This window comes from Theropithecus gelada, chromosome 7b, assembly GCF_003255815.1.
Source record: "Theropithecus gelada isolate Dixy chromosome 7b, Tgel_1.0, whole genome shotgun sequence".
NCBI lineage: Eukaryota > Metazoa > Chordata > Mammalia > Primates > Cercopithecidae > Theropithecus > Theropithecus gelada.
The window spans coordinates 17,519,547-17,544,610 of NC_037675.1; the positions used below are offsets into that span (position 1 = coordinate 17,519,547).

A 25,064-nucleotide genomic window follows, 5' to 3' on the forward strand; every position below is an offset into this window, starting at 1 on the left:
ATCTCCACTCAGTATTCCAGGTCAGAGTCAAAAACATACACATTTAAATAATTTTGTATTGTTTTCCAATTTGAGGATAAAGTAGGAAATGTATAATGCAAACCAGATTTCATATTTTGTTGATTTATACTTAATTTACAAGTAAGACTAACAGCCCACAGAGTGTGATCATGACAGAATTGTTATGGAAATAAATGCCAGCTCATCTATTTGGGATGTACACATGGATCTGTGGTTATTAGACACTGATTTAACTTTAGCACACAAAGAGGCTTAGAGGAAATGGCTTCTAATATCCTGTGGTTCCGTGGGCTCAGAGATACTACTCACCCACCTGTCAGAGGCATTGAAACCAGAGCAACTCCATCTTGAATAGGAGCTAGGTAAAATGGGGCCGAATTCCAGACGGTTAAGGCATTCTAAGTAACAGGATGAGATTAAAGGTCAGCACAAAATACAGGTCATAAAGACCTTGCTGATCTAACAGTTGCGGTAAAGAAGCCGGCCCAAACTCACCAAAACCAAGATGGTGATGAGAGTGACCTGTGGTCGTCCTCACTGCTGCACTCCCACCAGCACCATGAGTGTTTACAGATGCCATAGCAACATCAGGAAGTTACCCTATATGGTCTAAAAAGGGGAGGTATGAATAATCCACCCCTTGTTTAGCATATCATCAAGAAATAACCATAAAAATGGGCAACCGCTCTGTCCTGGTTCTTCTGTTCCTTTACTTTCCTAATCAACTTGCTTTCAGTTTATAGACTCACCCTGAATTATTCTTGAGTAAAATCCAAGAACCCTCTCTTGGGATCTGGGTCAGGACCCCTTTCCTGTAACAAACGCATGTTCTTGGACTTGAGAATGACCCTCAGACATGGGGACTTCTTGGTCATCTTACAGGTTAGGATATCATGGCTTATTTGGGGTAACACCTTTGATATCATTAAGCCAACAGAAATTTTCCTGAAGTCATTTTGAATGCTATCATCTTTACTATAGAGTGTAGTTTAATCATTTTCAAAATAAGCATTTCTACACACTAAGGCTTTAAAAGAGTTTTCAGTAAGGAACATATTTGAAATGCAAAGTGAGCATAGCACAATGCCTTTTAAATTACTAATGAACCATAGGGTTCCTGTAGGGCTTCCACTGGCTCACCCATGCCTGAGGCAACCTTCAAAAGTGGGTATTATCTCCCTCATTTTACAGATGGGAAGAGAGAGGATCAGGATCACCGAAGCTAATGGTTTGTCCCAGACCAAACAAGGAGTTCCTAGGACAGGCTGAACTTTAAATATATCTACTCTCTGCAGGTCTAAGTGGCTGGGGAGAGGATTTCGTAGTGTGTTTTTGTATTGTCTCCTCAGTGAGCCATCTGGTGCTGGTGGTAGCAGTGAATGATGCAGAAGGATGCTGGCCAGGCCCAGAGAAGGTGGTGCCACCCCTGCCCCGTCTCACCTCCGTCTCTCCTCTGTCTCCACAGTGTGCCCGAGTGCCTGTGGGAAGAGGGCATGCACCGAGAACAATGAGTGCTGCCACCCCGAGTGCCTGGGCAGCTGCAGCGCGCCTGACAACGACACGGCCTGTGTAGCTTGCCGCCACTACTACTACGCCGGCGTCTGCGTGCCTGCCTGCCCGCCCAACACCTACAGGTTTGAGGGCTGGCGCTGTGTGGACCGTGACTTCTGCGCCAACATCCTCAGCGCCGAGAGCAGCGACTCCGAGGGTTTTGTGATCCACGACGGCGAGTGCATGCAGGAGTGCCCCTCAGGCTTCATCCGCAACGGCAGCCAGAGGTCAGTCGTGGCCACACCTGTGGTCACTACCCGCCCCCACTCCACCCGCCACCCTGGCACAGAAAAGTAGACTGTCAGTTGTTTCATCTGGGTGCAGCCCTCAGGAAGTTAACTGAGGTGGGTCAGTTTGAGAGGGCTGGCTTACCTTAAATGTTTGGTGAGATTCTGGGAACAATTGGCATGGCTTACTGGCCCCCCTCACCAGTTTGTTTTATTTTTTAAGTGCATACTGCCTGGCCATTTGAAATTAAGTACTTGCTGGTTTCAATACCCAGAGTTCATGGTCTCTCTGGGTACTTGCCAAGCTGGCATCTAAGACGGGACTATAGTTTTACATTTTCCTAGTCTAGGTGTTGCTAGCCAGGTGAGGCTTTGGAAGTGCAAGAGAAAAGACAGGCCAAGCCCCCACCACCATCCTTGAGACCAGCAAGCAGACCTAAACATCTTAGTGCAAGAGCTAGCAGCAGCTCAGAGTAAGCAGTAGCTTAAAATAAGCAACATTTTCCCATCAACACTTCCTTCCTCTCATCCCCCTCTACCTTGACCCTCCCACAGTGCTCATCATGTCCTTCATTTTCCTTCCTGAACTTTGAGACTTCACTTGGGAAGCAAAGAATTTCCTTATGGCCGGGCACGTGGCTCACGCCTGTAATCTCAACACTTTGGGAGGCTGAGGTGCATGGATCACCTGAGGTCAGAGTTTGAGACCAGCCTGGCCAACGTGGTGAAACCCTGTCTCTACTAAAAATACAGAAATTAGCCGGGTATGGTGGGACGTGCCTGTAGTCCCAGCTACTCGGGAGGCCGAGGCAGGAGAATTGCTTGAACCTGGGAGGCAGAGGTTGCAGTGAGCCAAGATCACACCACTTCATTCCATCCTGGGCGACAGAGCGAGACTCTGTCTCCAAAAAAAAAAAAAAAAATGGAGTTTCTTATAACAAATGCCATCTCTTTTGTACATGTCAACTGGACTTCTACAAATTTGTCATTGGTTTATGCTTTTGAAAATAAGATGCTAACATTGTTTAGAAATGTGGTAACTATAACTTTGAAAGCAAAAGAAGATTGGGTTTATGCTTTTGAAAATAAGATGCTAGCATTGTTTAGAAATGTGCGAATTACAATTTTGAAAGCAAAAGAAGATTGGAGATTTGAGGTTGCTGTTCCCTTTCCTGGAGCAGAGTAAAGAACTTTTAGGGGCTCACCCCTGTAATCCCAGCACTTTGGGAGGCCGAGGTAGGCAGAACCCTTGAGCCCATGGGTTCAAGATCAGCCTGGGCAACATGCAAACCCCATCTGTACAAAAGATACAAAAATTAGCTGGGCGTGTTGGCACACACCTGTAGTCTCAGCTACTCGGGAGTTGGAAGTGGGAGGATCACCTGAGCCCTTGAGGTCAAGGCTGAAATAAGCCAGAATCACCTTACTGCATTCCAGCACAGGCAACAGAGACTCTGTCTCAAAAAAAAAAGGACTTTTAGGAAAGTGCTGTTTTAGTGGACAAAATGCCTTCTTCGTGATTAGCACCAGGGGGCCTATCTTTCTGAGTCTGTCAAAATCTATTCTACAAATATAAAAATATCGGCCAGGTGTGGTGGCTCCCACCTGTAATCCCAGCACTTTGGGAGGCCGAGGCAGGCGGATCACGAAGTGAGGTCAGGAGATAGAGACCATCCTGGCTAACAGGGTGAAACCCCGTCTCTATTAAAAATACAAAAAATTAGCCAGGCCTGGTGGCGGGTGCCTGTAGTCCCAGCTACTCGGGAGGCTAAGGCAGGAGAATGGCATGAACTCGGGAGGCAAAGCTTGCAGTGAGCCGAGATCGCGCCGCTGTACTCCAGCCTGGGCAACAAAGTGAGACTCCGTCTCAAAAATAAATAAATAAATAAATATCATTTATCATTTGAAAAGTAGATGTTAATTTTAAATATAATTTTTGCTGCAGTTTATTTCTATAAAGTATATCGAGCAAGTAAGTGTTTATAAAGGGGTTCTTTTTCTAGTGTATTATTTGGAGATGCAGCTTCTACTGTAGGTTTACCTTCAAATCAAAGATAATACTCATTTTCTTTTATAGTATTAGATGTAGAGCAACTTTCTGCCTCTTATGATTTGTATAACCATTAGGATAGTAACAAGAAGAACAAAATTACTCTGAATACTTTAAAATGATAAATAGGCCAAGGACTTCAGTGAGCTGCAGAGGATACATATTATGTCCAGAATCAGTCTACCGCATTGTACTCACATTTTGTTGGCAGCCTTTGAGTGTAAAAGGGCCTTTACTGGTGCACACCTCGGGCCCAGGGGCAGTGCCTGGAACCAAGTTGAGGCTCAGCCACTATTCAGACATCACCTTGCTCCTTGGGGTGGGGTTAGGGGAGCGGTAGCTTGTCCATGAACTCAGTATGCTATCATCTTTGTTTTGTGAATACATTTTCTGAATGACATTTGGAGGCCTTTGGTCATTCTGCAGCCACCAGAGTTGTGGCAAAGTGGGAATGCTGTCCATTTGACAGTGTTGTTTCTTCTGCTCTAGCACACTCTTCAGAGAATTGAGCCATTATTTCCCCTATTCATTCTTACAGTCCATTCAAAACTATACATCTACCTTTTTGTTTAAAAATAAAACACCATAAAGAATAATAAATTCCCTTCTCTCTGCCTTTGAGGCTTACTTAACAATTACTTTAAAATATTTATTTTTTTATCTTGTTTATACCTTCTCTATACCATAATGGATTTGAGGAAGCTTAATCTATAAACATGTTATCAAAACATTTCTTAGAAAAACATTTTTTAAGTGCCCGATGATTCCTAGACTTTTTACCAAAGACGATTGTTTCCTTTTTTTTCCCCCCTTTTCTTTTCTCTTTGATAGACTGGCTGTGTCGCCCAGGCTGGAGTGCAGTGGCACTATCATAGCTCACTGCAGCCTCAAATTCCTGGGCTCAAGTGATCCTGCTGCCTCAGCCTCCCAAAGTGCTGGGATTACAGATGTGAGCCACTGTACCCAGCTTCAGATTTTTCTATTTGAGTGAAAGATGGAGATAAACTAAACAGACACTTACGTTACAACCCAGCAGTTGTAACCATGGATATTTATCCCAGAGAAATGAAATTTATGTCAACACAAAAACATGTACACCATCGTCCGTAGCAGCTTTATTTGTAATAACCCCAAACTGGAAATCACTCAGATGTCCTATGATAGGTAATTAGTTAAACTGTGGGACATCCGCACCATGGAATATTATTACTCAGCAATAAAAAGGAACAAACCATTGAAGTACACTGCTTGGATGGATCTCAAGAACGTTATGCTCTGTGAAAAAGCCAACCTCAGAAGATCACGTACTGTATAATTCCATTTATACAACATCCTCAAAATGACAGATTATAGCCGGGCGAGGTGGCTCACGCCTGTGAGCCCAGCACTTTGGGAGGCTGAGGTGGGTGGATAACCTGAGGTCAGGAGTTCGAGACCAGCCTGGCCAACATAGTGAAACCCTGTCTCTACTAAAAATACAAAGTTTGACCAGACACAGTGGCTCATAACCTATCTCAGCACCTTGGGAGGCTGAGGTGGGCAGATTGCTTGAGGTCAGGAGGCCAACTTGGTGAAACCCCATCTCTACTAAAAATACAAAAATTAGCTGGGCGTGGTGACCCGTCTCTGTAATCCCAGCTACTCAGGAGGCTGAGGCAGGAGAATCACTTGAACCCAGAAGGGCTGAGGTTGCAGTGAACCAAGATTGCGCCACTGTACTCCACCCTGGGTGACAGAGTGAGATTCTTGTCTCAAAAAAAAAAATATAGAAGCCAGGCATGGTGGTGCAAACCTGTAGTTTCAGCTACTCCAGAGGCTGAGGCAGGAGAATCACTTGAACCGCCAGGAGGTGGAGGTTATCGTGAGCTGAGATCATGCTACTGCACTCTAGCCTAGGCGACAGAGTGAGAACCTGTCTCAAAAAAAAAAGACAGATCATAGAGATGGAAAACAGATAAGTGGTTGCCAGGTTTAGGGACATTGGGGACTAGGTTGAGCAGGGCAGTGAGTATGAACAGGTAGCATCAGGGAGAGCTCTGTGGTGATGGAACAGTTCTGTATCTTGATTGTAGTGATTACACAAATCTACACAAGTGATCAGTGACAGAGCACCATGCGGGCACGTGCGTGCACACACACACACACACACACACACACACACACACACACACAGTTAATTTCCAGGTTTGATACTGCATTATCATGATGTAAGATGTAGTGACCATTGGAGGAAACTGGATGAAGGCTATGTGGGATCTCTCTGTAACTTTGTAAATCTTTGCAGCTTTTTGTGACTCTATAATTATTTTAAAATAAAATGTTTTTTTAAAGGAAGAGTGGGAGTTTATAGGGTATGTAGATAAATTAGAAACAACAGAAGACCAAGTAAAAAAGTGCTGAAGGTAAGCCCCCAACCCAGGCTAGAAATGAGAATGGTGAGTGCAATGGTAGAGGAAGGACTCCCCATCTGTGGGTGAGTCCAGTTTCTGCAGGAGCCTTCTGGAAGCCATGATCCCCATTCTCCCAAACACGCAATAGGAAAATACCAGAGAAGTTTTGTTTACCTATTAGCTTTTAAACAAAACAGAACCCTACATCTTTGTCTTAGATACAAAATAACCTTCATAGATAGGGGGAAGGGACATTAATAAAAAGAGCTATAATTTACACTGTTTTTCTTGAATGTTTTTACTTCATGAAATTTGAGAGATGATTTAAGAACAATAATGTACATGTAATGGCTCCCCAACTTACCATCCTGTTAACACACACGTCGCAAAAGGTCGTATCATTTGTCTTGTTTAGAAATCAATTCAACTTTCTGACCCTTGTTCTATATATAACTATAGATCCCAAAGGTTCAGCTGCTAGGTTAGCGTTTTGTCTGCTATTTCGTAAATAACGGCAGGTAAGCAGGAAAAGTGCCAGTCTTTCTTGTCCCTGACTCTTGGTGGTTTGTGCCATGTTCAGGATAGCATTTGAAATAAGAGCTCATTACAACGTAATGGAAACCCCTTGCTTTTATTGTGTATGCAGCGAAAACAACATTTGGATCAGTTTACAAGTTTCTGCAAAACACTGTCAAGAAATAATTTCAGTTGTGCTTTAGCAAGAAAATAATGGATCTGCGCTGTACCACATGCCTTTTGGCATCCGTCACTGGGCTTCCCTGAGACACTGACTGCAGGAGCTGGACTACTGTTAGGCAGAGACACTACAGTCCCTTTGCTGTCTCTGTCTTCTCTCCTAGCTACTCCTCCAGGTACACAGGCCAGGGTCACAATATCAGAAAGCAGCTCTGTGTTCCTCCAGAATACCCCCAGAGCTTCCTTTCTGCAACACTATCTCTCCCACATGGAACCAGCTGGCTCATCAGTCAACAGGCTATGATACACAAATGCCTTGAGGATGCATCATGTATTTTGTCTGGAAGCAAGCAACACGCTCTTCCTTTGTAGGCTCTTTCTCCTTTTGGTTGCAATGTGAGTGGCTTATCTTGGGTGGGCTTGGGAATGATATACCATGTGACCACACGAACACTTCAAAACAGTTGCTTTTTCTAATGCATGCTGTAATAACAATAAAAAGCATATCCTTATGACTTTTTTAATGCAAGAAGACAGACTCAATTATCTGTGTTTTTGATTTTTTTTTTTTTCTTCAACAGCATGTACTGCATCCCTTGTGAAGGTCCTTGCCCCAAGGTCTGTGAGGAAGAAAAGAAAACAAAGACCATTGATTCTGTTACTTCTGCTCAGATGCTCCAAGGATGCACCATCTTCAAGGGCAATTTGCTCATTAACATCCGACGGGGGAGTAAGTATTTCATCCCACTGAAAAAATGGCTAGATCTCATGGTTTTCTTTTGTTGATGCTTTTCATGCTCCTGTCCCTGAGTCACCACTAAAATATGGGCTTAGATAAACAACATGGTGTGTAAGCCTCATGCATGACGTCTCTTCTTTGAGTTTCCCTGAAAGATAAAAAACAGATTGAAAGGCAATCTGTTTTTTAGCCATTGGCACATCATTTATTCCTGTAAAGAGGGTCATCGCTCATCTTTTTGTTAGTCACATCTTGCATAGGAGAGGCAAGCCCTGACACATACAAACCCCAGAAGAGACCATTGGATCAGAGGTGTGACTCAGCAGACTCCAGCTGTAGCCAAATCCACACATCTTTCAAGTCTAAAGAGTGATCGTTACTTGAATTTACTGAGAAGACTGAGCAAAGGGAAGTTTAGTGATATCACGTTAAACTTTTATGAAGTCCAAAAGAATGCTAGATTGCCAAATTTACTTGTGAGAGACAAAAGGATACAAGTATGTGTCATTGTGTACGTAAAGTTTCAGTCTCACCTCGGTACAATGACCTATATTTGCAGTAGATGGCATTCCTGGTAAGTTGCTTCTAAGTTGGATTTGTGCAAAGGATTTCCCACTGACTTAGCCTGCGATCTCTTCACTTCTTTGTTTTTTTGTGTGTTTGTTTCTTTGTTTTGTTTTGAGACAGAGTCTCACTGTGTCACCCAGGCTGGAGTGCAATGGCACAATCATAGCTCACTGTAACCTGGAACTCCTGGTCTCAAACAATCCTTCTACTCAGCCTCCCACGTTGCTGGGACTACAGGCACACCCTACCATGCCTGGATAATTTAAAAAATCTTTTCACTTGTGATTTTTTCATTGCCAAGGGCTTCTAGTAATGGTGCCTTAAATTCTCTGCTACTGGGACCACTTGTTCAAGGTACTGATAGTTTTATAAGCTAGAATAAATACTGTAAAAAGACTTTCAAGTTGAAAGGAATTTTTTGGGGAAATCCTTTTATAAAAAATTTTTTTTTTTACAGTTTGAGAGGAAAAATAATGTATTTTGAGAATTTGCTTTTCCTTAATATTTGTTAAATGAATAAACTGTTTTCTTAAGGTTTAGAAAGGACAGAAACAAGTTTTTGCTTATTTCTTCTGACTTTGTTGATATCCCTTGCTGTTGTTCACAGTATACCCACTCTCAGTCCTCCATGATGAAGGTAACTCTGTTCCCCACAACTAGGGCTTCCCTGCTCTCATGGTACTTCTGAAGTTTAATTCTTTTGGCTGTGTCTGCATTTTCTCATTTACTTTTAATTTGCTTATCCCTAGAACATACCTTTTGAGTGCCTAAACTTTTTTATCTTCCTCTGAAGATAAAATTTCAATCTGTGAATTAAATCCATGGAGAAGTATCATTTTACGAAGGAATTGGTGCATATTTATGCATGATGATGAAGTGTGTCTTCCGGTTTATGTCCATTGCAGGAAATAGATTGGATTTAGGATGATGGGACATCTCATTATAGGGGAAATTTCCTGATCTTGACTAAGGCATGCTTCCTGCCCCACATTTAAAATTCAGGATCTCTTCCTTAAAACATCAACTGCACACAAGCTCTCATCTTTTCAACTTAAATTTCCCTTTAATTTTTCTTGGAAAGCTGTTAAATTAGATGTAGGGCTTTATCCTTTAGTACCCTTATTTTATTTGTATCAACTCAAAGCAAAATAGAGCCTTTTATTAAATATGTCTTCATAAATTATACACAGTAAAATCCCATTAATTGAACCACACCCAGTTCATTATGGTCTTTATTAAAATTTTAGCGTTAGTTGAACTGAAAATTGGTTTTTATTTACTAGGGGAAAGGGTAGACTAAACAAGATGAAAGGAAACCTGTTGTTTGCATATTATGTTTGTACATCTGTATTAGCAACTATTTTTCCAACTATTTTCTAGTTCCAAAAGCAATACGTAAATATTATAGAAAACTTAGCAATGCAGAAATGAATTTTTAAAAATCCCTCATAGATAGCCATTGTTAACATTTTGGTATATTTTCTTCTAGTCTTAGTAAAATGGAACCTTTAAATATAGATTCCTGTATCTTAGGAATTAGAAAGGCAGCAAAGGCAGTTCTGAATGAGATGGAGAAAATGTTATTGATTTAGTCATGCCCTTGTACTGTGGAGGCCATACTGTCTGTTGACAGAGCATATTAAAAGACGTTCCCTACATTTGTCAGCCTTAGCTAATTGCCAGTCTGGTATTTATGATCAGCTTGAGAGCTGCAGTACCCCCAACCTCTTAGAAACTTGCCTTCCCCTGCCTGGGAGGCCTCATTCCAGGAGTGGTTGTTGAGAGTCAAGCCAGGGAAGCGTGCTTTTGTCCGGGAATGGCCAGTCCTGTGCTGGGAGCCTGAGCATCTCAGGGGGCACCTGCCATTGAATTGTTCTCACTTGTGTTTGTAAGAATCCAAGTATGTCACCCTTACACCAAGTGAGCACACAGTGACACGATCCCCTTTCAATGTAGATAATATTGCTTCAGAACTGGAGAACTTCATGGGGCTCATCGAGGTGGTGACGGGCTACGTGAAGATCCGCCATTCCCATGCCTTGGTCTCCTTGTCCTTCCTAAAAAACCTTCGCCTCATCTTAGGAGAGGAGCAGCTAGAAGGGTAAGTGCCCCAAATTTCATGAGCTGATGTTCTCCTATTACAAAATAAGCAGCATACTTGTAAAACTGTTGCTGAGGTAAGAGCCCTCCCTGCCTTGTTAAATAGAAGAAAGGAAGAAGCCGCAGTATTGCCTGTGCTGCTCGAGTAGGTGTTGGGTAGAGTCATGATTCTCCGTTCTTGCTGTTTTGGAAAACAGATGTTTTCCCCCTTACTCGATTTTGCCTCGTCAGTCAAGGGTTGCATGTCTGACTGTGACCAGTGAGACGGCAGAATTGGAGCAGACTTGGTGTTCTTGGGGCTTTTCTGCCAAGACTGACAGCCAGTTGATCTGGAGTGCTCACCTCCCTGTGAAATCATTCGCACAACCCTCATCTGCCTCAGGATGCTGTACTCTACTATGCACAACTACTCCATCTCTTACGATATTGGAAGTGAGAGCAGCAGAGGAGCATGGGCAGTTCATTTTGTTATAAAGAAATCCAGATTCACAAGATTGTTTTTATTGATTAGTTTACAGGATTTGCACTATTGATAGAATTTTTGCCTTGGCACAGACGTGCTTTGTGATAGGGGTTTTAAAATAATCATGGGCTTTTCACTGGAGGATAAAAGCTGGTGCTTATTGCATGCACAATTGCTTTCCAGCCGTCAGCCTATGTGTACCTTTGCATGTGTACTTTTCTCTTTAAACCCTCCCTTTTAAGTATGACTGTTGCCTGGCTTTAAGCAAATGCTTCAAAATAAAAGGAGTTATCAATTAAGGAGTGAATTCCTTCTAAAGAGAATTTGGGAAAATAATTTAGGAAAAAAAGAGGCGAGAAGGTCATGGGAAAGGTTGTCCTTGCTGATTTATCTGCCCCAACTGGATAAAGTTACTGCATAAGGGTTTCTTTACAGCCTCCCTGTTTTTCTCAGACTAACTCTTGGTCAGTCTTAAATTCTTAAAATTCCATCATCTGATAGAGCTAACGAGAGCGGGCAGCTCTTCATTCCATCCTTGAAAAGCACAGTGTCCTCCCCACTGGGAACACCAATCCTTGAAAAACTTCTTTCTCATTGCAAATCGAAGGAGGCTGCCACTGCACCCAGCCCCAGACTCCTCAGTCACTTACCTGGCAAGCTGAGGTCCTACCAATTTAAGGTGATGATCATTGTTCATTGTATTAAATTTTAAAATGAATTTTTTATCCGCCTTTTTTTTTTTCTAAGTAGGTTTGTGTTTCTGGAATCCTGGATATTTGTGAGCTCTTTTTTCTTTAGCAGATTAGTAGCTGTCAGATTTTCCTGTTGCTTAACGATACACCTTTTTTTTTTCCCTAGACTAAGCAAATGATAGACATAAAGGTGAATGCTGAGAGGAGAGTTTAATTTCTATTAGGAAATTAACCTTTTCATGGAGTGTTAACTAAGTATTGTGCACTTAAATGTAGCTAGAAATTAAAGCCTGATTTTTATTTGCAAGAATATTTATGATGTCTTTCTCATTATCTGAAACTTGCATAAAACCTGAAGTATCAGCAAAATCTTTTAAGGATACATGCTCAGGTGTTTGCGAGGCTTCCCAGGTAAGCCTGGGCCCCTGGCCTGCTCTTACCATTTTAGATGCAGGGGAGGGCAAGTGGGCCCTGGGTTTTCCCTGCTGCTGCTGCTCCCCAGTAGCCCTGCAGCAACAAGGATGCCGGCTCCAGCCTTTCATTCCTGTGTGCTGCTTCTAAGAGGCTCTCTTTTGAGCTAGGGCTCTTAAGAATCTTTCACCTCTCGATGGGAGCTCTTCTCTCTCACCCTGTCTTCCTGGCACATGACCACAAAGGTATAGCCCGTCCTCACGATGATGAGCTCCCCAAGAGCTCTGTTTGCTTCAGGTGTTGAGACCACTAGCAACACCTCAGCTGTTCATTTCTCCTTAGACTCAGGGACAGAGTCAGGTCTGGCCCCTTCACTGGCTGCCCTCACTTCTTCTGCAAGAAGGGAAGAGTCAGAGCGAGAAAGAGAAGGACAGGATATGATAGACAGATAAACATCAGCAGTGCAAAGCAGAACTCGCACAGTGTTACAAGGGAAAGAGAGAAATGTGCCCTAGGCATGGAGAAGAGCCAGATACCTGAGAAGATCAGACAGGCTTCTGACGAGGTGGCATTTGAGATGGGCCTTGAAGGCGTTCGGGAAAAACTTGAGGAAAGCAGAGGATTGAAGTGAAGAAAGGCAATTCGAGGTAGGGTGGCAGGAGCAAAGGCAACAAGTTGGGGCATCCTGGGGCCTGTTGGGCAACTAACGCTGGAGAGGTGGGTGGTACTAGAGTTACGTAAGATGTTTTGCACCCAGGTATAAAGGATTATAATTTAGGTAGACCATGGAACATATTCAAGGCTTTTGAATAGAAGAGTGTTAGCAGAGCTGAAATTTTTATTTCGATATGCTTTTGGTTTAAGCCAAGATAACTTTTATCCCAGTGTTTCTCAAACTTTGCTACACATTATGGAATCACTGGGGGTGGGGTCGGGGGTGGGGTTGAGAAATCCTGATGTCCAAGTTGCACCCCCACCCCAATTCAATAGGAGTGTTTGGGATCAGGATCCAGGAATCAGTGCTTGTCTAAAGATCCCTAGGCACTTCAGCAGGGAGCAAAGATTGGAAACCAGTGCTTTATCCCTTCATTTCTTTCCATGTGCATATCACAAAGCACTTTGACGGTTTTTTTCCTAAGTATTTTCCCCTCACACTGCTGCCTAATGTTTTAGAGGTTCATCCATGTTACACGTGTCACACTATTTTCTTAAACTTTTTCTTTTTTCTTTTTTCTTTTTTTTTTGAGATGAAATCTTGCTCTGTTGCCTAGGCTAGAGTGTAGTGGCACTGTCTCGGCTCACTGCACCTCTGCTTCCTGGGTTCAAGCAATTCTCCTGCCTCAGCCTCCTGAGTAGCTGGAATTACTGGCATGCACTACCACGCCTGGCTTATTTTTGTACTTTTAGTAGAGACGGGCTTTCACCATGTTGGTCAGGCTGTTCTCGAACTCCTGACCTTGTGATCCACCCGCCTCGGCCTCCCAAAGTACTGGGATTACAGGCTTGAGCCACCACGCCCAGCCTTCTTGAACTTCTTTTACAGTCAGTGATAACATAAATGTTTCCATTTGGTTCAATAGGATGAAAGTTTTGTAGCCTTTTGTTTTTGATGGAGAACAGAACAATTCGAGATACAGAGATCCTTCATCTCTGACAACCTTGACTTTCCAAAATGTCACTGAGATCCCTCTCAAAAAGTCTCCTGAGCCATCCAGAACAGAGAATTCAAGCATTTTACGTAGAGCAGAGCTCTTATTCCTCACTCAGAGCCTGTTGACTTCTATATCACACTCAGGGTGAGCTGATTTTGCAACCGAGTGACAAAAGCCATAGTCATGGTTTCCTCAAGGACACCACTAGGGTGTATTTCTAGAGTAATGACCTTAGACATTAAGAAAATCAAGGCCGCTCTGCTGTTTACAAAGGAAACAGGTTTTGTAATCCACATGTACACGATTTTTATAAAATAGTTAATTTTTAAGCTCTTAAATAAGAGAATATTTTCACTGTCTGGAAAATCCCCTTGTTTGGACAACCTTGTTTCCTGATGGCATCAGGTAACTAAGGAGTTAAAATTTCACGTTCTTTGGTGCTACCAAGGATTGTTGCCTTGAAAAGAAGAAGGAAAAAGTAGATGGAGGGTGGTGAGTTAAAAGAATTAACATTCGCAGATAGGCATTTCTATGCTTTTGTTCCTACCACTTGACTTTGCAACACACAGTGCTTTGTAATACCTTCTTGGAGCTCTAAGGCTGAAACATGGCCGCTCTTTAACATTTCCCTGGGACTTTTGGAAAATATACACTCAACCCTGTGACCCAGCAATTCCAGGATCCACCCAAGAGAAATGAAAACATGCCCACACAAGACTTGTGTATGAATTTTGGTAGCAGTATTACTCATAATAGCCTCCTGGGACTCCCCTGACCCCCAGGCTAAAGAAAAAGACCCACTGGAAACCAGTCAGATGTTCATCAACAGATGAATGGATAAAAAGATAAATGGATAAATAAAATGTGGCACAAAGGACAACTGACTACTCAACAATAAAAAGACGTGAAGTATGACGCGTGTTACGACATGGGTGAACCTCTAAAACATTAGGATAAGTGAAAAGGAAAAATCCAGACACAGAAGGCTACATATTGTATGACTCATTAGTATGTCATTTGCAGAAAAGGCAAAACTATAGAGACAGAAAGCAGACCAGGGATGGCTGCAGGGAAGAGGTGGAGATTGACCACCAATGGGAATGAGGGAACTCTCGGGTGATGGAAATGTTCTGAAACTGAGTAGTGGACAGTTGTGTAAATTTACTGAAGCTCATGGAATGATGGGTGAATTTTTTTTTCTCTTTTTTTTTTGAAACGGAGTCTCACTGTGTTGCCCAGGTTGAAGTGCAGTGGCGCTATCTTGGCTCACTGCAAGCTCCACCTCCTGGGTTCACGCCATTCTCCTGCCTCAGCCTTCCAAGTAGCTGGGACTACAGGCGCCCACCACCATGCCCAGCTAATTTTTTGTATTTTTAGTGGAGATGGGGTTTCACCATGTTGGCTAGGATGGTCTCGATCTCCTGACTTCATGATCCGCCCGCCTCGGCCTCCCAAAATGCTGGGATTACAGGCGTGAGCCACCGCTCCCGGCCTGATGGGTGAATATTTGATAGGTAGATTATACTTCAGAAGTAAAGCTATTTTTAAGAAACACCTAACAAAACAAAGAGGAAACATTTTCTGAGTATCTGTATGGTGCCTGGTTCCACCTAGATAGACATTCCCACCCTTGCTGAACCCCTAAGGTTGATGTATATATTGGATTTGCGGGAGGGTGGACATGATATAAACCAACCCGTTTGCAGATGAATTGGTGGGAGCATCTGCAGAAAGGCAAAAAAGGCCAACTACTCTATCAGTTGCAGATGGCTCTGTTGCCGATGACAGCCTGTGTCCTGGGTTCTGATGCCCTCTAGAGACAGCCGTGAAGCGGCAGTTTTCTCCTCTGAGAAAGGAACTGGAATGATTGGTTGTATAATTGCAGAATTGTTTCCAATATATCAGCAAGTACTGAAATGGGGAAACTGTCCTTCCTACCTCTGTAGGCTGGAGACCTCAGGTTCAGCTCCGTTTATCAGGGCACAGGACCTTCCTGTTCTGAGACTTTGTTCCAGGGGACTTTTACACTTCAGAGAGTAGCACAGGTCATCCTGCACTTTTGTGGGGTGATTAAAAGCTCACGGTATCCTCTTATGTTTAGCCCACCCAATTCTTCCAGCTGGCCTCGGCCAGAAAAGCAAGGAAGACACCCCCAGTTTGCAGCTGAGAGACTCCAGCCTGGGAGAGCTGAATAAATCTTTTGCCCAGAGTTGTTCCTCAGTAAGTGCTGGAGATGAGGCTCAGACCTGACCTTTGGATTCCCAGATGGAGTGCTCTGAACCCTGTACCTGGGGCTATCTTCAAGCAGCACTCAAATATCGATAGAGATAACATAAAGATGTCCTCAGGAAGATAACCAACTGTTGCCACCCCGTGTGGTCTACAGATTGGGAGACAGGGCCTACCCAAGTGTAGAAACAAACATTTTTTACAACATAGAGAAGGCTGAGAACCAGGATACCAGTATCAATAAAATCTGGATATCACAGAGCATATGAAAGCTAAAGAAAAATAAATAACTGGTCAGGTGTGGTGGCTCACACCTGTAATCCCAGCACTTTGGAAGACCATGGCAAGGGATTGCTTGAGCCCAGGAGTTTGAGACCAGCCAGGGCAACATAGTGAGATACCAGCTCTTAAAAAAAAAAAAGAAAGAGAAATTAACCAAGCATGGTGGGGCATACATATGGTACCAGCTACTTGAGAGGCTGAGGTAGGAGGGTAGCCTACGCCTGCGAGGTTGAGGCTGCAGTGATCTGTCATTGCGCCTCTGCACTCCAACCTGGATGACAGAGTGAGACCCTGTCTCGAGAAAAAAAAACCTAATTTTTAAAAGCATTCTTTGAAGGTAAAGGCAGTAAGCTTAGAAACAATGGAAATCACATTTACTGAGTTATTTACTTAAGTAGTCTTTTCCTTTAGGAAACAATGATAACTTTATGCATATTTTAAAGATGTGCAAACAGGTCGCTGCCTTTTACCCTCTCTTAATTCTCACCTAATCATGGAAGGAATTTAGCAGGGAGCCTTGCCCCAAGCTGCGGCTGGAATAACAAGCACAGTATTGACAGGCAGCTCATGAATGACTTGATTATTATTTTGACAAGGGTTTTATTTTTATTTTTCTTTAGCTTCCACAGGCTCCGTAATGCCTGGGTTTTATTGATATTGGTATCCTGGCTCCCAGCCTCTTCAATGATTGTAAAAAATGTTTGTGTTTACTGTAAAAAGATAATCTTGCTTTTCTTTTTTAATCAATTACACAGTGATTAATCAAATACACAGAATTTCAGTGTGCCTGCCATTCATTTGTCAAATTCCTGATTTATAATTTATGCTTCCTCCCATGGGGAGAAGAATGTTTTGTTCAGAAGGTATTTTTGGTGTGGTTCTGTTCCCTGCTAGTGAAATTAGTTTACTATAAGAGGCCTCGTTCTGGGTGTAGGTGGAAGTTTGGCCTGATTAATTGGTCCTTACCGGCATCCTAGAGGTTTCTTCACCAGCAGGGATATTTTGTCCTGTAACACTAACTCAGGTACCTGGAAGCAGCCCCACACTTGGGCATGCATCACTGCAGAGTCTCCTTTGGAGCTGGAGAAACTCCATGAGCAAGAATGGGCTTATGATAGGACACATCCATTTTCACGCCATCCCTCCTTCAGTTGTATGACTGCATGGAGCCCTTCTGACCTCCAGCAGTGTCACCTGAAACCTGGCTGTGAGAAAGAGCAGGTGTGGATGGGGCCTACCCCCGGCAGCAGTAGAGCCAACTGGGCCATATCCCAGCACTGCTCCCCGGGAAACACGCCTTGTGTTGCATTGACCAGATCTGAGATCATTTGGACAATGTCTTACGTGGCTTTTCCAGGATAGCTATGTGTTCAGGAGTGAGCCCTTACTGAAAGGGAAGAATTGTTGACTCACAAGTTTTTGCTACCAGTTTGGTAGCCACTAATGTGTCCAGAGGCCTAAAGATGGGCTTGTGAGGAGCCTGACTTAGCGTCAGAGGCGCTGTCTTTCGACTCACTTGTGTGTTCACTGCACCCCTGTGCTGGCAGGACTCCCACCTCCACCCCCAGCACTTGTGTGAACAGAGAGCCCAGTGCTCAGGGAAGGGTTGGGCTTCAGGCTTGTAGGATGGAGTCCATGGCAGCTCTGTGACTCCTTCTGGGCATTCTTAAAGTAGACAGGGAGCTTAGATGTCACCTGTGCATTCCCCTTACTGTCCTACGAGTGAGTAAACAGGGCTACAAATAGCACTAAGGGACCTGCATGTGGCTGTGCAGTCATTTCTGGTCCTGGGTCCCAGTCTCTGAACTCCCTCCTGGTCTGACCTCTGTTTGTGAATGTTCAGGAAAATGTCACAGGGCTGCTTGGCAGCATTGTAACCATAATGAGACTCAGGCTGAGGATTGACCAGCTGGTTAGAGGTCCTGGTTTGGGTGTAAATGAAGACCCTTACCAGATGCAGAGAGATCCCCAATGCACATAGCCTCCAGGGCAGAGGAAGGCTTAGGGGTTCTGTTCTGACCTGGCTATGCTGGCTCTGTAGGGAGGGCTGGGGTCCTTTTTCGTTTGTGTGTTTATACATTAGATCTGTGAGTGGATCTTAGAAATCACTCAAAGTACTGCACTGATTCCTAAACTTAGTAAGAAGCAGAGCAGGAAGAGGAGAGGAAGGATTCATGGTCCATGGGGATCAGGCCCATCAGCACAGAGAACTCAGACTGTCAGCCCTGGCATTGTCCGCTGGCTTCCTGGGGAAGCCAGAGAGAAAGGCCCACTGCAGGGATCTTTCTCTAGACCCAAGCCATAGCTGTCTGCTTTCTTGCCTCCGTGGGGATGGACTTGTCCTGCCACCTGGGTAGCCAGATAGAACGGCTTCCTGTGCTGGTTGGATCCGCTACTTGTGTGTACACCCTCTGGGGCAGAAGCCACTTCTGGTTTGGTGGGCTTTGGTCCTCCAGCACCTCACTGAAACTCAACCTCTCCTAGATTGCTGGTTCTCCACGTGTGGTCCAGGGACCACAGCAGGGGTCAGCACCACCTGGCACTTGTGATAAACGCAGATTCTTTGCCCACCCCAGCTGAATCAGAAGCTCTGGGGGTGGGGCCCAGCCACTTCGCAAACAAGCTTTGTGCACACGAAACTTGGAGAACCACTGTATTGGATTCCAAGTCCTCTTGCCTGGATGAGAGGCCAAGGGCACTGCCTGTTGGTGGCTCTTCCTCCTCCCCCACACCTCCAGGGACTGGAACTGGGGCTTCTCAGAGTGAAAGATGAATCAGGGAAGGAGAAGGCCCAGGGTTGACCCCCCACAAGTTTGTCTCCCTGTCACATGCTGTCTCCTATCCCATCATGCTGCCGATTGGGCATGGGCAGGATTTACTTCCATGGATAATGGGAGACTTTAGAGCAAATGTGTAAGCTGTTCCGGTTGGGTAGCAGAGCATGTCTGTTCTCTCATGGATTGCTTTCAAGCACGTTGTGCATACTTGGCTGAGAAAAATAACCAAAGGCATTTCTTGGGAATGATTCTAGTAACATCCTCTGATACAAGAAGCATTATTTGATGGTAATAGAGGTCATAAAATTAATTAGCATCTTATCGATTTTGATACATTGTCCTTGAATCATGTTGTTGCCATTGTTAACAGCAACTATCTGTTCTCCTATAGTGTTAATAACTAAATCTCTTATTGGCAAAGGAAATGTATTGTGGAGCAGGTGGCAAAGAGGACGTATGTTATGTGGCCAGCAGGCTAGAGAAGACTGTGGCCAAGGGCAGGTGCTCTAACATAACATAACATTGATTTCTATGCTTCTAGGAATTACTCCTTCTACGTCCTCGACAACCAGAACTTGCAGCAACTATGGGACTGGGACCACCGCAACCTGACCATCAAAGCAGGGAAAATGTACTTTGCTTTCAATCCCAAATTGTGTGTTTCGGAAATTTACCGCATGGAGGAGGTGACGGGGACTAAAGGGCGCCAAAGCAAAGGGGACATAAACACCAGGAACAACGGGGAGAGAGCCTCCTGTGAGTGACAGCACCCAAAACACCGTGGGCCAAACCATCATGATAACAGCAGACCCTCCTCCCATGTGTGATGGCAACTTTCCTCTGCGGCCCTTTCTTGTTTCACATGGGGGACCACTAGACCATCTTCACTAGCGTTTTGCTGCTACTTATATGTCTTCAGAATCAGTAGTGGGCAGATACGTGATGTATTCATATTTACAAATTCTGTACATCTCTGTGAGTGTGTGAAACACTTATAAATAGGTTCTCTCTCAAACTTTAAAGTGCTGCTTACAGAATGCACAATTAAATGTCCTTTCATACACAGGTGCACAGTTAGATTATTTCTTTTTCTTTTTCTTTTTCTTTTTCTTCTTTTTTTTTTTTTGAGATGGAGTCTCACTCTGTCACCCAAGCTGGAGTGCACTGGCATGATCTTGGCTCATTGTAACCTCTGCCTCCTTGGTTCAAGCGATTCTCATGCCTCAGCCTCCCGGGTAGCTGAGATTATGACACCCGCCACCATGCCCAGCTAATTTTTGTATTTTTTTGTAGAGACGGGGTTTCATCATGTTGGCCAGGCTGGTCTCAAACTCCTGACCTCAAATGATCCACCTGCCTCAGCCTCCCACAGTGCTGGAATTACAGGTGTGAGCCACCATGCCCTGTCCGATTATTTTTCAGGGAAGAGCCAGGGTGCTCCAGCCCTGTGAGCTCTATCCTCCCGCTCCCACAGAAGGGAAGCACAGGCCTGTGAGGTGGAGGCGGCTCTGCCCTAAGAACAGCCGCTGTGGGCCACAGGTTTCCTGTCCCTTACACTCGGCCGCCTTGTTTCTCCCACCCCAACGTGAAAAAGATGGAGTGAGCCTGCATCCCTGAGTTGATACCGCTTTTTAAATTTAGAACAATATAATTATAGCCTTGTACTGGTTATAAAACTTAAGGTCTCGTATCAGAGATACAGCAGCGCCTTTCTCATCTAACCATGTGTAGAATATGGCTGCTGAGAATGGTGTGGCTCTCTTTGGCTGGACAGGGTTATAAAAGTAAATCGTCTTTTCACCTTTGGCTTTTAATAAGGGAAGGGTATTAGAAAAAAAAAGTAGTTTGTGTGATTAAGGGTGATTTGTGCGTGTGTGCACACAGACGTACATGCGGGGAGGCAAATCAGAGCTGATACGTGTTTGGCTTTGGCTTGTTTTCCTGGTGTCTGGATTTACCTGGCAATACTCGTTGCTCTGGGGGATCATAGAGGGAAGCATGCTGACTGACCTAGGGCTGAACAGCAGGCTTAGGACCAGTGCCACCTCCCTCCCCCTGCCCACTCTGTCCCTGCAAAGCCCCTGCCTTGCTCACTGTTCAGACCGTAGTAAAATCGGATGTATCAGAGCATTTCAGAGTGCTTTTCTCCTTAGAGTCAGCCAGTCTGACCTGTCAGATCATAAATGTAGTAGCCATTTATTTTCTTTTGAAAAAAAAAATCATGGTTTCCTTTCTAACACTTCAGCAGGAACTGTGACATTTTCCGATCTCAGTTGTGCACATTTTGCCCTAAAGACTTCTTAGCTCTTTTACTGTCTTCAGTCCCTCTGCTTCACCTCTTGAGTGTGTAGTGGGATTCAGGCAGATAAGGGGGCAAAAGGACAACTCATCAGAGAGCTCTGGGTCTCCATGAGGGTAGGCAGTCATCAGTCTTTCCCTGGTCCTTATCGTACTTTGAATTTGGTCCAAGGAATAAGAGAGGGACTTGGCACAGCTTCCCTGCCATACCTGCCAACCAGGCCCACTTCCCATAGAGCACATTAGGCTTGGTCAAGTGAAATCTTCTTGTCATTGCTTAATCCAGCCCCCTGTTGTTTGTCAGCCCTCACTGGAGGCCTCACAGGAGTTCCTGTGTCCTTCCAGTTTGATACCAAGTTTAGACCAACAAAAGTTCCTTTCTGTGGCACACCTGTGGTCTCTTACCTGTGTTTGGTGGTTGTACAGGAACAGGCAGATATCCACAACTGCAGAACAAGTGTCATCGTCTCTCTAAGAAGATTCAGGGCAGCCTAAAGGCTCATCCTCACCCTACCAGGTCCCCTTTCATAGCCAGGATCTTAGGGATGGAGAAGAAAGATAAGTTCACCTTGTTCACTGAAGTTGCCCTTTGTTTTCAGGTTAGGAAACCCAGGTTCATGTCCAAGTCCCTGGGCAAGTAGCCAGTGCAACTGATTGACCTAAAACAAAGGATGGAACCCTTGGAGCTCTGCATAGTGAAATGTATGATTTCTTAGTGGAAAACGAGAAAACCACTTAGGAAGCCCAGCAGGGAACTCAGCACATATAACCAGCTTTGGGGAAGGGGAAAGCAGTGCCGAGCAAGACAGGTGCTTTTCAGAGACACATGAATCTCTGTCACTCACGGATGTACTCTGTGCCCCAGGTGAAAGTGACGTCCTGCATTTCACCTCCACCACCACGTGGAAGAATCGCATCATCATAACCTGGCACCGGTACCGGCCCCCTGACTACAGGGATCTCATCAGCTTCACCGTTTACTACAAGGAAGCGTGAGTTTCTGCTTTGGGTGATGCCATTCTGTTGACAGGGCTACGAATGGGGAGAGGCCAGTCTTTTGATCCTTGAGTGGGTTGGCTCAATATGGGGAGTCAGCAGAGTCTTCAGGGAGAGCCACATCAAGCATCCCCACTTCATCCTCATGCACCCTCTCGGGCTGTCCCCTTGATGTCAGTCACAGCCAGTGACGGCCACCAATGGGAAAGTGTTAGCTTGAGGCCTGTCATTCTTTAGTGAGTGATTAGAGATGTTTGAATAAAATAAACCCAGAGTAGGCAAAGCTTGTTTTTTCCAGAATTAGGTCAGTCCAGACTCATAAAGGATGATGGGGGACTTCACTGAAATAATCGTTTCAGTCTCCTTACCCACTAGCCCTACCCTAGGAACACCCTGCAGGCACATGGCTCCCTTGTATCATCTTATTCCTGTCTCTCTCTGTGTGTGCCTCTCCCAAGCTGTGGCCCTCTGCTCTAGGTCATGAGCCTTCCAAACAAGTGAAGGAAAGTGGAGAGAGAAAAACCTTCATGTCTTGAGCTTTTTGTGACTTCTCCTGGACTCTGTTGGGAGCTTTTCTTGTGCAATCACATGACATTCACCCATCTAAGCAGCCGACGGTTATTCCTCCCTACTGCAGCTCTCTTTGGTCTCCCTCTTCTTTCCTTTGCCTCCTGTATCCATGTGGCTACCCTGGTCTACTTAGCCATCCCCGTTCCTAGGTCCCATCTTAATCTCATAGTTCTCTTTCCCAGATGAATGGCTTCCAAAGAGCAGGAACCAGAGGCACCTTATGACAGCATCTTTTACTCTTTCCTCCTGCCAGAGCTGGGGTCCTATGAATGAGAAATGGGGTACTTAGGATTACTAGGCTTTCAGGGTTCATACATAGGGGAGCCCCTCATGATCTCCCATCGTGACAGCAGACAGGGTTTTGTTAATGTTTGTTTCAGAAGCCAGTGACCAGCAGCTGTCCAGTCCTTTTATCTGATAAATGTAAAATATCTACCCAACCATGCATCTGTGCAAAGTACTATATTCTCTTTGATAGTCACACCAATGCTTTGGCAATGTCAGCTGGTAATTTCACTAAGGACTTGATGCTAGTTTCTAAGGCAATCTGGAAACTAAATATTTGAATATTATAAGATGCTTAAGCATCAGAATTTTTGATGAGCAATTTGAATTTTAGAAGCTACTTCTGTTTGTCTGTAGGAAAGTCATTTTTCTCCAAGTTACCTTTTATCAATATCTGATATTTGCATTAACTGACTATGCTTGTTTTTTTCTTAATGATGGAAAAATGCTGCAATCAGAAGAGAGAAAAATAGTATTTACATCTGTTCTTAAGGAGCAGTAACTGTCAAATCCTGGTAACTGTTGAACTGGTTCTTCCTGAGGCAGAGCATTCAATTCTGTAGTGCACGACTGGGGAAGCCCAGAGTCCAGTCGCTTCATTTTCTTCTTCTATAAAAGTCTAATTGATTAATAAAGAAAGTGTGACGTGCTGGGCCTCTGGGGAAGATTTTTGAGGATTTTGATGTCAGAGCCCCGAACTTTCTCTAAACTTGATTGTCTTTCAGACCTTTTAAGAATGTCACGGAGTATGATGGGCAGGATGCCTGCGGCTCCAACAGCTGGAACATGGTGGACGTGGACCTCCCGCCCAACAAGGACGTGGAGCCCGGCATCTTACTGCATGGGCTGAAGCCCTGGACTCAGTACGCCGTTTACGTCAAGGCTGTGACCCTCACCATGGTGGAGAACGACCATATCCGTGGGGCCAAGAGTGAGATCTTGTACATTCGCACCAATGCTTCAGGTATCCATGCCCAGACAAGCCCCCAGCATCCACGCTTCTTCACAAGCTCACTGGGCTTGCTTATACAAGGTGTCATTGTAGAGTTACCAGTGAGCTATGCCTGTTGTCTTTCTTATCAATACGTAATACTGTGTTATATTCTTTTTCTCACTGCTAACACATTAGGCTCTTCCGTGCCATTTTCTGGCCTCAGTACCATCTTCCATCATCTCTCTCCTGCTCTGTGCCTTTGAGTCCAGGTCCTCCAGAATGCTGGGCTGGTTTCATTGGAAGGCCCAGCTGGAAACAGCCATCTTCGGCTGCCCTTCTTTCTTGTTTATTTTGATGTTGAATCCTCCAGGAACTGAAACCATGCTGATCTGTGTTCCACTTAATTCATGTGGCTCACTGGTTTTCCATCTTCATTCTGGAGCCTGTAGAGTTCTAAAGAGTTCAACAAAAGTTGAAAGATTGCAGATGTAGTATGTTGTGGATATTCAAAGTATTCACTGATGATGATATTCCTCCTTCCTCTATCTTTAGGTTCTAAACCGCCTCATTTCTCAACTCCAGATCTGGAAACAATAAAAGCAAACATAAATGTTTTCCAAGTATATAAAAGCTAGTTTAGAAGTAGGAAAATCCACTTCAGTTTTAAAGACACTGATTGTTTTAGTCCATTGGAGCTTCTGTCACAAAAAAACAGCATAGCCTGGGTGGCTTATAAGCAATAGAAATGTATTTCTCACAGTTCCAGAAGCCACAAAGTGCAAGATCAAGGCGCTGGCAGATTTGGTGGCTAGTGAGGGCCCACTCCATGGCTCATAGATGGCTGTCTTTTCATTGCGTCCTTGCATGGTGGCAGGGATGCAGGAGCACTCTCCAGGGCCTCTCGTAGAAGGGCCTGAATTCCATTCATGAGGGCTTCACCCCCATGAACCAATCACCTCCCAAAGGCCACACCTCCTAATTCCATCACCTTAGGGGTTCAAATTTTGACATGTGAATTTTGGTGGGGGGCACAGACATTCAGCCTATAGCACTGATAAACTTTATTTGATAATAGCCATTATTTTAGTGGGTAAGATGTTTTTAAATACCCATAAGCAAGCACAAAATGAGTTT

At 44.3% G+C, this 25,064-nt stretch overlaps 1 protein-coding gene across 2 annotated transcripts in view; it reads left to right on the plus strand.

Annotated features, from left to right (window-relative positions):
* The window catches only part of IGF1R (insulin like growth factor 1 receptor), a 317,863-nt gene that overhangs the window by 242,295 nt on the left and 50,504 nt on the right, over positions 1-25,064 (plus strand). For both annotated transcript variants that reach the window (XM_025391374.1, XM_025391375.1), the window contains exons 3-8: positions 1,487-1,799; positions 7,517-7,665; positions 10,198-10,342; positions 19,389-19,603; positions 22,011-22,137; positions 23,722-23,960. In XM_025391374.1, coding sequence (XP_025247159.1) covers positions 1,487-1,799; positions 7,517-7,665; positions 10,198-10,342; positions 19,389-19,603; positions 22,011-22,137; positions 23,722-23,960 — 1,188 coding nt within the window. The remainder of the gene's footprint in view (positions 1-1,486; positions 1,800-7,516; positions 7,666-10,197; positions 10,343-19,388; positions 19,604-22,010; positions 22,138-23,721; positions 23,961-25,064) is intronic.